This window comes from Apteryx rowi, unplaced genomic scaffold, assembly GCF_003343035.1.
Source record: "Apteryx rowi isolate R43461 unplaced genomic scaffold, aptRow1 scaffold_1453, whole genome shotgun sequence".
Lineage (NCBI taxonomy): Eukaryota > Metazoa > Chordata > Aves > Apterygiformes > Apterygidae > Apteryx > Apteryx rowi.
In genome coordinates this window covers 11,810-25,582 of record NW_020447701.1, presented here as the reverse complement: position 1 = coordinate 25,582, position 13,773 = coordinate 11,810, and the positions used below count along the sequence as shown (strand labels likewise).

The following is a 13,773-nucleotide window of genomic DNA, read 5'->3' as shown; positions in this document are numbered from 1 at the left end:
TGATCTTGGCAATATTGTAAACAATGCTACGAAAACATTAGTTCAGTGCTCAGTAGCTGTCCAAAAAAAAAAAAAAAAAGAGGCTTATCAGATGTCAGAAATTATTAGAAAAGGAATACAAAACAAAGCAGGAAAATGTCACTGCACCACTCTGTAAACCCACAATGAGCATATCCCTTGAATGCTGTATGCAGTTATGCCTTTCCCCTCATCAGACAAAGGATATAACAGGACAAAAAAAGAGACAGTGAAGGGCAGAAAGGAATACAGCAGCTGCTAAGTAAGACCAACAAAACATATAGCACTTAAAGGGGAAAATAAACAAACAAAAAAGAATAGAAGAAGTTTATAGATTGACAACAGTTAAAGGGAAAGCAAATAGGGAACCATTATTTCCTCAAGCTTGAAAATAGAAGAGAAAGGGATCATCAAAATGCAGTTAATCAAAGGAAACACTGAAAATGAGGAAATATTTCTTTCATGCAGTATGTCCTCAATTTGCAGAGCCACAACATTTTAAAGAATGATGCAAGTTTACTTAAGATTTAGAAAGTAATTAGGCAAATAAATGGAGGATCAGTCCACTGAGAAGTATTAGATGTCCAGCTCAGGAAGACTTTGAGCTACAAACCGCTGGGAGAGGGTACCCAAAGAAGCACCACTCTAATTGCTCTGTTGCAGTATGTTTCTCTAGGCATCTGCTATTAATTTTTGTCAGTTACAAGATACTGGGCTAGACAGACTTTTCTCTGACCCAATACAGAGATTTGTTTAATGTATCCAGCAATTTACCACAGGATATGCCACTACAATAGAGTGGATATTCAAGTTGGGATTATTCTGGTTTTTTTTCATAAATAAAATTGAACACCAGGAGAACCTAAATTATGCCCTCTCCTTTCATCATGGGAATTTTCATATGCATTTGCATTAAAAAAAAACAAAAAAACAAAAAAACAATGAAAGCTCCCTACCACCTAGTTATTATTTAGGATTTAACTTGTTTTGAGAAAGACTGAAAAACAAGCCAGTATTTTATCTTTTATGTTTATTCTCCAATCACCTCCCTTTCATACTCACTCTCTTCAGGGCATATATATATATATATATATATATATATCCCTGCGCTCTTCACAGATTTAGACAATTAAGCACCATAAAAAAGACTCTCACTTCTCCAACCAGAGAAACAGATGCTTGCATATCAAAGCAAGGGCAGGGCTGAGACTAGGACACTGGTTTTCAGATCCCTACCAAGGGCACTATTCACATTCTACTAGAAACATAAGAAGCATGTGCTGATGATTCTGTGTCTTTAAAAGGTTCTTCATCAGTGTTGTACTACATTTCTCAGGCAGAAACATTTTTTCTAAATCCAAGTGATAGCAACTGCCAGAAAGCCATAAGCCAGCTGGGATAAAACTGATAGATGAGAAAGCATTGAAGGAGTTTAAGTAATGAAAGAAACAGACTGTGTAACACAATGCACAGATGAATCCTACTGAATTTACAAGTGTGTTTTGCCTCCCCTGTCTGAAACCATAGGTGTCAGGTCACTTAGCTGCATCCACAGAAGAGCCTTTACAACACAAGAGATATATGGCCACCTGCATTGGGCAGGTGTGGGGGATTAAAAATAAAAAGCCATCCCACTAGATTGGATGCCTCATCTACAAATAAAAACTAAATATATTTTTAAAAATTCATCACTGAGGCTGCAATATCAGAGTCCCAAAGACGGGAAATGTCACAGTTCAGGCCTCATACACTAGCTTAATTTGTTCCCCTTGAATGTTATGTTGTGGACTGTATTACAAAACATAAGTGACTTATACATTCAAAATCTCTCTGTGCTAGAGAGAACGCTTTGGAGGGGTAAATAATGAGAAATAATACTGCACCTTCTGCAAGAAAGGAAACAGAAGTGCTATGTAAGGCAAAATATTGTGGAAAATTGAAGATTTTCAGCAACAGCAGCTGAACACTACTGTGACCCTCCTCTTACCAGTATTCCCATCTGGTGTGGAGCAGGTTGCTTAAACCAAATACTTTTCACAGCTATTCATCACCCACAAGTTCTCCATTTAGTGGCTGTCTGAATTAAGATTCTGCATTATTCTCTATGTTGCAAATGAAGTTACTGAAAAAGCAGCACTTTAAAAGGAGAAAAAAAAATCACCAGGTTATGGTAAGCGTTCTCAGAATAGTAAGTCATTTCAAATTGGCTCACATCAGTGGAGCATTGCCTTTGGCAGTTTTCTTCGGCCTCAGTTTGCCACCTGAAAAAGGAAACCGTCCATTATCCACACATGAATATCATGATAATTGTGTATCCCTGCACTCCATGTGAGATGATCCAAAAAAAATTACAGTTTTCACAGTAGGATTTGAATAACTTGCAGTAAATCAAATATATGCCACCTATATTAAATGAGCTCAAACAAGGCCATTTAAAGTTATGGTTCTATGGAAAAAAAACATACAATCAAGTAAAAAAAATTTAAAAATCATAACAGTTAAGGATCAAATTAACAATACAGACTTCACTTCTAGTTTTTGCTAGCCTTTGAATGTGTGACTTGGCAAACCTATTTTTAAAGTGAGTGAACTTACTTTATCAAAAAAGAGAAATGAACAATCCATGAAAGCCAACATGAGTAGGCAGGATCAGAAAACCCATACTATCACATGGACCGGCCTCCTCCCAACAGCGTAAACATTATCAGAAGTAGGCTGCACATCAAAGAGCAACACGGGACACCACTGAAATTAAATAAACACTTTGCCTATGGTTTTACAGTAGTTTGGTGACAGCAGAGAAACTGAGGTTCTGATCTTTTGCTCCAGCAATGACTGTGATGTAATGGAGAGATTTGTGTGCTTCTCCTCACCTTGACCTCTTTGCCCTTGTTCTTTTCAATCTGCTCATCTTTTTTTTTTTTTCTTCTTCTTCTTTTTTTTTTTTTCCTCCTTTCTCCTATGCTCCATTTTAATCATCTACTCAGCCCCAATCTCCACTTCCAGTTTCTCCACCACCATTAGGTTTCTACCTTTGACACCCTAATCATCTGTCCATCTTGTCCCAGTTCCTCTTCTCCTGATGTCACATTCAGCAGAGGCAAGTAGTAGGAAACTTGATGGTGAAAACACAAGATGTTCTGTTACTCCCCGCATCCCCTCTCCCAGCCCCAATTAAAACCAGGTTTCTCACCAATATCAGCTCATCCTAGTTTATGCAACTTGGCCTTCTCCAGAACTGGCAGCTCCCTCGATTCAAGGAATTTCTTCCTTCACTTTTCTTGGAGCCATCAGAACACTGCACTGAAAACAGAAGACCTAGATCTCTGCTCAGTCCAGTGCAGAGATCTTACTCTGTCCTAAGCTGCACCATACCTAATGGTGCCCCTGTCAAAATTTAACCAAAGTTTAACCAAATAGAAAGCACAGTACTTGGTCAAATTCAGGCAGGGTTCTTTCTTTGATCTTTAAATAATAATAATTAGTAGTAGTATTCAACTTTGAAACAAAGCTCATCCCCCTTGCCAAAAATCAAGGCAATACCCCAACACATTAAAGCTTTGAGCATCTCAAAATAATGAGATTCTCAAATTCAAAAATGGGGGAAATGACACATTTCCCCATGTCTATGAGACACAGCACACATTTATTACAAGAGACCAGCTGATATGCACTTTGCATGCAACTTGTTTGCCTGTCTAATCCACCTTTCTTGATCTTAGAAACAGCATATGCTATTTTGGTTGGTATTTTTTTATAAAAATTCAGCTCAGGGCAGATGGAAAACAAAGCTCAAAAAAGTCAACAGCAACTAAGAAAATGATTTTATTTCATATCTGATAATCTGAAGAGGTGGCAGTACTGGCTCTGCCTATCAGAAAAGACATATGCCAGATCACATAGTTTTGAACTGTAATGTTCTTCAAATCATTTAAGGAAAGCACTTACTAAAACCCAGTGAAAGGCTTGCTTTGAGAGTATAGGGAGAAACTGACTATAGAGTTATGACACATTGCCCCTCATCCCAATATTTTAATGCTCACAAACTACTGAACAATATGCAAATTTGCTTTCATAACCTTTTAAAGGGAAGAATTACACATCACTGAGATTCTTCCATAATTAAAAATGAGACAATAACACTAGCGAAATATAGTTTACGTGATTAACAGATTTTACTCAGTATGTACACGGTTCTCCAAACTAGGTCACAGAAAGGCAGTTTAAGAAGCATGAGTAACCACCTTGGCAAATGTTACACGGGATATGTCTTTGCTGGTTTTGCTTCCTCCAGCTCAGCCTCCAACCAGCGGTATCTGCGGTGACGGCGCAGAACTTCAATTGCTTTTTGTTCTAGAGGTGTTGGTTGAATACCCAGGTCCTCCAGACCAGGAAGATCAGGAAATGTCATGTCAGTTGTGTGAAACTTTTAAAAAATAAAAAAATAAAAATAAAAAAAAGAGAGAGGGGGGAAGTCACTTGACAGAATGAACAGCATTACAGACGATGTAATTATGCACTACCAAATACTTTGTACTTAAACCTGAGATCACCTTTTTCTTTTATAGAAACAAACTAGCACAGATCACTAGCACTAGAAAAATTTTAATATACCTCAAAACAATTTTCTACAGATGGCAGGTCCTGGGAGATTCAACTGCAATTACTTAGATTTTCATTTGAAACACACCTTTTAACAAAGGCTGCTGAGGTAAAATGTTTCCCCCAAGAAAGAACCCTGCAATACAACACACTGCCACATCTTGTACTCGATCTGAAGAATTATTCAACCGCAAGTTTGGGCTCAGCTGACTATTTATCAACCCCAAATCCCTGACAATTATTTTGTGTGTTTATTTTTCTTGGGAGGAAGGAACTATACAACATGGCCCTACAGAACTATGGCCTAATTTTCAGAGATAGTAAGCACTTAATCTACTTTAATAGGAGGTACAGATGTTCTGCAACACTACAAAAAATCCTTCAGATTTGGATTTAGGAATGAAGAGCAGTAACAGATGCAAAAATTTTATTCATTTTCTCCCCTTCATCTAAATATTATCAGGAAATTTAGGTCAAACTTATAAAGGCATATTTGAACTGCAATCGTATAAATCTTACTTTGTCAAGTAAGGTCTTACTTTTGACAGAGTGACAGAAATCTTACTTTGTCAAAACTCACATTGAATTATCACCTTTGAAACGTTGGTTTACTCAGTTTATGGTTTAGAACAAGCTATTGTTACAGTAAAAATCATTTTAATTTTATTAACATATTTTCAACACATATGACCTGTACCTTAGCAAACTGGGGCCTCTTTTAAAGTATTATTCCTTGAAAGGTCTTAAGTCAACCACATCTGATTGTGTGTGGATTATTTGAGGATGAAAAGCTGGGAAAGGGGGGGGAAGAATCAGATACAGGAGTGACTTGCCATGCTGTAGCTGAATTGCAGTAGTTTTAGAGACTGGTGCAGGGTTCTTCTATGAAATATTTATTACCCTGTAAACTACAAAGGCAGTTAGAAGTTTTCAGAAGATGTTATATCTACAGCCTGGGTCAATACAGTCAGAGTGATGGTGGCAATTCTCTCTTGGGTGGGGGAGGGTCAGCAGTTTGAAAAAAAGCTTTGCACTAGACCATGAATAAAACTTAACATCTTCACTATACTTACTGCCCATGGTTTTTCAAAATGATTTACAACAGGATAGGAAACTGCTGTTTATTTCACAGAATGAGAAATTTAAACATAGAAGCTAATTGCTTACAGCTATCAATAAGTAGCTCTACAAATAGGATCAAGTTCCCACAGATTCACTGTAGTACCCTGTCTCCAATTAAATTTGGGATTATCAGATCAGAATAGGCTATTGATACTGCATCAAAACAAAAGACATCAAAACTTCAACTTTGTGGGAGAGTACCTGCAAACTTCAGAGAATAGCATGCATAGTGTCTAAGTGTTAGAGTGCACAACCCTACCTTTGCTAACCTGCATATAGGCCAATAGTTTTGACATTAATACTTGTTAAATCTACCATTTCTTTACTTGCAGTATGTTTTTTACAACTTATTTGTCCACATACTCCACTACTCGCATACTCTGAGAAGTCAGAAATAAACATGAAGCTGCAACTTCTTCATTAGTTATGGAGTCTAATGTTAAGCATGAATTTTGGCTGTAACCAGTGCAGTTAAGTTTAACTTGAGTTGTTAAAAATTCCATTATCTGGATACTATAAGCCCATGCTACCAATCTGAATGCGGCTAGAGGTACCTAAACTCACTAGTTACCTAAGGTGGGAAGCATCCATCCACAAGGAGGAAGGAGGAAAAAATATATATCAGCTAGCTGCACATTGGATCTCTACTTTGGCTTTTCTGTTCTGAATATTGCTTTTTTGTTTGGTTGGGTTTTTTTTTGTTTTTGAAATAGCAAGCAGCCTTGACCACTTTTAACACCTGGAAGGATGGGCCCTCCCCGGCCATGTTACTTTTTGCTATACAACCTTCCCACCAGTTGTTTCAACCTTTATTAAATATATTTAGAAAAAGTTGTTAACTACTCTTCCTCCACCAATGCTAGCATTAAAGACTACATCCTAATGACACCTTTAAGAAAAAAAAAAAAGTTAGTCTGCTAAGTCTTTGCAAGGCTAGACCAGAGGAATCTCCAGACTGCTTTGACAGTGCATCGTACCCTTTGCAGCGTAGCAGGCCTGGACAGATAATTGTGAGATTGCAGAAGAGTAGATGAAGTAGTTGTATGGCAAAAAACATAGCCATTTTTGAGGAAGGTGACATAATCAACTTCAAAAATGTAAGCTGTTGTACAATGCTCACACAGTCTGAAAGCAATTCTTCATAATCAAAAATTCACTAGCCAGTGAACTGACTGAAATACTGCAACACGTAATATGCACGCATTTCAGCACTCCTTGAATGGCAAAGTTACAAGCGGAGGTTACAAGCACACAGCAAAACATTCCCAAGAACAACTTTTGGGCTGTCCTGCACTTACCCGATCCACTTTGTCTCGTGTTAACCATGGTTCAAATGGATTAATCTCAAAGCATCTTGCAATTAAACTGTAATCAGAAAGAGTATTGTAGAAGTATAGTCATTATCCAGACACACAGGAGAAAATAAGAATTGGTAAGAGCATTTCAGACTCAATTTGCCCATAGTGAGCAAGAGGTTGTTTTGTGGCTGCTCTTCTAACCTAAAAATTCATTTAAGCAGTGAACAAGCAAGTCAGCAAGTTCTTAGCTGCATTTCTGGTAACACTAACTTTGCTACCAAATTCTTCAATCCCCTATTCTTCCACTTCTGAAGTGAATGGACAAGCAGATATCTGGAAGTAAAACTGTGTCTTAGCGAGTGGGGAAAGTAAACCTCCACTTTCAATTCCCCACACACCACAGGGTTCAGTCTTGCTCCCATCTCTGCTCCAAACTGTGCTCTCTAGTGGTGTAGGCAGTAATCCAGTTAGTCACAAACTTTGATTCATTGCCTCCATGGGAAAACACACTTGCTGACAACTAAATGATTTAACAGCCATATAAACAAGATGATGGAATCTGGAGCAATCTGCATCTATAAAAAGGATGAGGATCAGAGTACTTGCAGTTTCCAGAAATGAAACTTCCCTTCAAAGTAAGTAAATCTGGCAGAGAAAAGAAAATAATATAACAATTTTTCTTCAGTGTCTCAGGACCAACAGTATTTAAGGTAGAATCTCTTACAGAAGTGCCCACCTGGCAGGCTAGAAGCTCAGATAATTAAGTTACTGCACATAAACAGAGCTAGACCTATCAGCCTTAGATGCATCTTTCCTCAAAAATATGAAATATTACTTAGTTTAGCCTACAAATAAAGAGGCTTAACCTGGCCTGAAGAGAATGTAAACTAATAAGAACAGCTGCATTGTTACTTTTCAACAAGCTCCCCTGTGTCACCTGAGCCATGTTAAGCTACTGATGGCCAATTTCTTCAGGAACAGTTGCAACAGTTTAAGATGTTGTTCTAGTATTATTCATCATCAGTTACAAGAATGCAGTGTGGAGACTGGTTAGAAGATTGGTAGGAGGGTTCTAATACTGGTGACTTTTCTAGCTAAGTAACTTACGTTGTACTAAAATGGAGGAGATTTACCCAAACATTAACACATCTCAACAGTGCCAAGGGTAACTTTTGAAATGGTGTTTAGTGCTCAAGGTAGCTCTTCAAAAGGATGTCTGACTATACCTTAAGGACTAAGCCTGGGCTCAGATTAATACCGCACTTTTTAATGCAATATTACTTACTAGTTATGATTTAGCAGATCAGTCTCCCCCCTCATTTACCATCCCAGTGCCTCCAGCATGTAAGATGTGCAACTGCAGATGACGTTCAGTGCATGCAAACTGAGCCTTCACAACACATCTACTGTAGTCATCTGAAGTGGTACACAACCTTTCTCTTACTCCCTCCCCACTTATTACTATCTTCTAAAAATGTTACTACCCTCATATCACAGATGACAAAGAAATGTGGGTTCACAACTGCATTGCTCAAATTCCCAGGCCAGCATCTCAATACAAACTTACCTCCACCACTGACTCAAATCAAAGGACTGAACTAGAACAGTCAAAATACACACATACCCATCCTTATACCAAATCTGCTTCCAGGACAGCAGTGTTCAACAGACAGGAAGGAGAGCTGACAGTAGCAATACATTAAGCAGCTGTAAAACAATCTGTCAGAGCCTACAGTCAAGAGCATACACACAGATTTTCTCTGCGGTACTATTAAAAGTTCACTTAATTTTCTAGTAATAGTCTATACTTAGGACCTTTTACTTCTTGACTCAGCAAAAGCAAGGCCATTCAAAAACTCTGTAATAAATAGTTAAGTCTTTTACAAGTACACATTTAATACCCTGGTTCCTAACAGGCAGACTTGCTGCTGAGCAGAAGACTCAAAGTTAACTCATGAGTACTTAGGGAAAAGCCAGTCTTCACAACCCTACAATATTAAATAACATTGACAATATTGATATTAAATGACCAATGCAATAGTTATTTAGGCTTCTGTGCTACTTGATGGATCATAAATTCTTAGAGAAGGATTCCACTTACTGATAAAGAGGACGTGGAAGTGGATATGGAAAAAAGGTTCGAAAGGAAACAGCATAGACGTACTCTACCAAGTCATAAAGGAGGTATCGATTAGGTCTGGGGAAAAAAAAAAAAAAAAAAGCAATAAACAGTATAGGCAAATTAGGCTGGGGTTTTTTTCTTCTTTTTTGGGGTGGTGGTGGTGGTGTTCAATTTTTTGTCTTTTGCTGCAAATATTTAAATATACCTATCAACGGCCTGTTTTCTTCATTCTAAATGATTTGTCATTTTCCTCACAAAAGGGGAGCAAATTCTGGTTCTAAAGATTCTATACCGTTTGAAACAAAGAGAAATTAAGTTAGAAAAACATATCATCAGACACCAGTGATGGTAACAACATACTTCATCAACTGCAAAATTGTTTCAGCAGACAATGAAATTTATTCTGAATGTTTTTAAAACACACTTTTAAAGTGCTTCCTCCATGTAAGGACTGACTCAAATTCCGAATACAAGATTTTCAGCACTGGGACAGGACTGAATTTTAGAAGCCCATTCAGCAGCTTACAATAGAAGGAAGCCAGAAAACAAACGGTGAATTTAATAAGGTTTGCTAACAAAACATTCCATCTTTGGTAACAAACGGCAGCAAAGAAATCAATTCACTTGACTAAGAACATGGCGTTCTCTCCAAGAGCAAGAGGAAGAAACTAAGACAAATTCCCCCAAAAGAATGCATGTATCCTCCCAAAAATGGAGGGAAGGAAGCAATCAAGTTTCCTGCATGCTTGCAGTAGCTTAAGAGAAACATATACCATTGGGAGTTCCCATTCCTTTCCTGTTACAGCTTCACCTTGGAATTTTAATATTCTGGCTTAGACTGACAGAAGAATCTCCCTTGGCTTTTAAGATGACTTGCTGGTATTTCAAAACATTCTGAAAATCTTCATGACGACACCCCAGAACATGTTGCTGAGCTCTGACATGTCACTTGGTGCTTTCAGCCTTCAAAATTCCATCCTGCTGTTCATAATCAAAAGAGCAATAAGCACACCAGAAGCGTTTTTCTCCTAATGATTTGCTATCACTTTTCAGCTAAACCGAAGGCCTCAGTAAGATGACAATCCCCTTGCAACAGACCACTTCCTAAACATAAGACCGTACCTACTTCATCTTCAACATTTTTTTTTTTAAATAGGAGACACTGAATTACTGTCAGATCTCAAATTCCAGAAGAATGAAACCACGTTGGCATAGACAGTTTAAAGATGCAAAACTATTCAAACAGTCCAGAAATCCAAGGCTGTGATGCAAGTAACATGAATTTCAGTTTGCTAAACCAAAGATCTGATTTCAAGGTTTGAGGTTCCAGGCATCCAAACTGAGGCTTCAGTACACTTACTCTTCACAGAAAAAAACGTGTGCATAACCACAAACTAAACTGGCTGGTTGATGCTAGAAAAGGGACAAAACCTAAAATCACCTTTTTCTTCTTCTTTAAGTTTTTAAAAGCTAAATTAGGACAACACATTCACAAAGCTAGGTGAACATATTCAGGAGAATTCAAAAGAATTCTGCACATCCTTACCAAGTTTATCTCAGTGTTTACAGAACCTGTGAGATTTGAATTTATGAAGTTAAATTAAAGGACTATCATCAGAAATAAGGTATTAGTTTTCCTCTTTTAATAAAACTTCTGAGAGAAAGATAGCAAAAAATGGATAATGTCAAATTACTTATTCAGCTGCGAAAAAAGGAACTGAAGTATTCATTAGTGATTTTTACCACATTTTCTGTCCTTATATCTTAACATTCTCATGCTTATTTATCCAAAGCTAGTAAAAGTCAATTTCAGTTCCATCCTAATAGATGAGATCACTTGGGGCAATACAGTATACCCACACTTAAAAATGTGAGAGTAAAGAAAAATAGTGTTTGCTCCTCTACACATTACTGAATAGTAACAATACAACATCACTAAGAAAACAATCACATCAGAGCCTTCTTATGTTAACCACAATACAAGCAGAGCGTAAGCTCTACAGAGCATTAGCATTCAAGATGCAAGGTTTAACAAGTGGATGAAGCAAAACCAATACCAAGGGGAAAGAGGGAAAGAGAGAAAGACACAGAAAATACTCAGTCATTCAGAAATGGCAATGACACCACCAACTGTTATGGTTAAAATTGCTTTCTACCACAGAGTATAACAATATTCTTTTACAAGATCAGTATTTTAAATCTCAAATTGCTAACTCCTGTTAAAAAAAAAAGCCTTATACAGCTTTATTCAAGGGTTACTCTGCAGACTTGATATGAACCTTCAGTTCAGACAATCATTTATTCAAAGTCTTTTCAGTCACTGCTAGGTGCCTGAAACTCTGAATTCCTTGCACTGAAAGTCTGGCATCCTTCCTTGAATTCCTGCCTCTGAAACCTGGGCATTGAACTTCTGGCCTTCTGCAAACTGCCAAAAAAATTAGACTTTGAAACTGTAAGAATACATTCAAAGTTTAGCCAACTGCCCTTGCATTTGGCTGCAAACAGTGTTCTATTTAGTATGCAGGCTTCACCTTCTCCTGCAGTTGGAGCAGTCGCTTCTGCTGAACCAAAGTGAGGAAGCCAAAAACATCTCTCTTTCCTTGTCTGGTAAAAAGACTTTGAGTACATGTTAACTCATGTTCAAGTTTGCCACCAGCAAATAAAGCAGTCATGCAAAAGGTTAATTCCAACACACCTGTGCTGGCTAGAAAGACTTCCAAATCAGGTGCATTTCTGCATTGGTTGTGCCCATCTGATACATATGTATCTGTTTTCTTCAATAAAAGTCTTTTTGAATGGCTGTCTAGCATTGGTTTCCACTTGTTGTTTAAGGTGGCACTTAACATCATCCCAGTGATTGGCTTCTTCATCTTACCTTGCCAGTTTTTGAGTAAAAGCTCCTCAGCATGACCCACAAGAAGTTGAAGACCTGCAGCTTTTTCCAGTACACCAGTACACAGCACACTTAGCCTGGCTGCTAAGACATCTTCCTCAACAGCTTAATTACAGTACAGAAGAAAGTGAAAGACTAACCAGCAATGATCTCTGCACTACAGGGGTAAAGAGCTGCCACGGTAAGAGCGTCAGAAAATGAATATGGAAAAATCAATGAAGTCACTGACACCCCTTTTGCAAACTCCAGACACTAAACATATTTCCAGTGTAAAAGGGGGGAAGACAAAAAGATAAGCATACAATAGAAAGGAGGGGTGTTCAGCATCATTTGCAGCTTGGCTGATTAGCAACTGTTTTCTTCTTCCATGTATGTAAAGCTCCTTTCGCCACATATTGGACAAAGACCAACTCCAATGCCACATTACAATACTGAAACATGAACCTTGGCCTTTACCATGCTGTGTTTTCTTAGAGCTAATGACCTATTTTGCCTTGGAGTTTCGGTACACAGACTATTCAAAAGGATCCACTGCCTCCATCTGTTCTTATTCCAGGTCATTTTCCACACATTTTAAGCAGAATTTTCTCCAAAGCTATAGCTTTCTCCATTAGTAGATGTGCGTATCTGGCCCTGCTTTTAAATTCTGGAAAGCTTTGCTAAAGTTTTGTTTACTCTTTCAATTCTTTTACACGATACTGGCTATATGCATGGATTTTATTCCTCAGTTCTGTAAAACAAATATCAGGTTTTTTAAACAGTCCAGGAAACAAGTTTTATATCATGTCCAACAGATACCTATCCTGGAAGATCAGGCATGCTGAACTCAAACTATTTGCCCACAAGCCGAATCCCTCTCTTCCACCTATCTATCTTGTCTAGTAAGTTTTTCAAGACTGCCTACTTCTTTGTATGAATATACATAACATTAAACGCAATGGGGCCCAAACTAGGTTTATCAGCATATTCACAATAACAGCTTGAGTCATTTTTCCTCCCAAAAAGGAGGTGGAATTTATTGCAGCTCAAACTGTGTGCATGGATGGAGAAATTAAATGTGCTGTGCAGCATGCCAAAAATGACACCAAAAAGAAGTACTTCAGTTAATTAGAAAAGTAACCTACCCAGCCAAGGCATATGTTTTTCCTTTAGCATCAGGATCCTTAATTGCATTAATAATTGCCTTTGCAACATCAACCACCTGAGAGAAACAAATTGGAAAAGTTACCTTTAGAAAACACAAATGTACAGATACACCCTTCTTCCAGAAGTGATGCAGGGGGGTGGTGCGAGGAGAATTCGTCTCTTACATACGCACACACCAGGTTTGGGATTGTCTTGTTTTTCAGTAAAACTTACATATATTGGTTGCTTCACTGTTTTTTTGCCCAGAGAAATAAGAGGCACACCACCAAACCAGCGCATGTCTGAACAGAGAGACACATAAGTAACTTAAGAATAAGAGTGCTAAATCCTTTCAATAGGCAAATAACTGACATGCTGCACTGCAGCAAAACAAATCCAGAATGCACCTACAGTGCGGATATTTCCTGGACAATGACCTCATCAAAAAACAAAATGCACACCCAAAAAAACAAAATGCACACCACCAACCAAAACAACAACAACAAAAATAAACAAAAAACCCCACAAACCCCACAAAACAAAGAACAAAAAAAGCCCCAAAGCCTCCCCCCAAAAAAACAAAAACACACAAA

General features: G+C 37.9%; 1 protein-coding gene across 1 annotated transcript in view; it reads right to left on the bottom strand.

The window, feature by feature from the left end:
* Nucleotides 1–3,819: 3,819 nt before the first annotated feature.
* Nucleotides 3,820–13,773, bottom strand: part of NDUFA9 (NADH:ubiquinone oxidoreductase subunit A9) — a 19,233-nt gene continuing 9,279 nt past the window's right edge. Inside the window, exons 7-11 of the mRNA XM_026058315.1 lie at nt 13,415–13,482; nt 13,180–13,256; nt 9,142–9,237; nt 7,041–7,107; nt 3,820–4,444 (exon numbers count right to left, since the gene is read on the bottom strand). Of these exons, the coding sequence (XP_025914100.1) occupies nt 4,274–4,444; nt 7,041–7,107; nt 9,142–9,237; nt 13,180–13,256; nt 13,415–13,482 (479 nt within the window). The 3' untranslated portion in view covers nt 3,820–4,273. The remainder of the gene's footprint in view (nt 4,445–7,040; nt 7,108–9,141; nt 9,238–13,179; nt 13,257–13,414; nt 13,483–13,773) is intronic.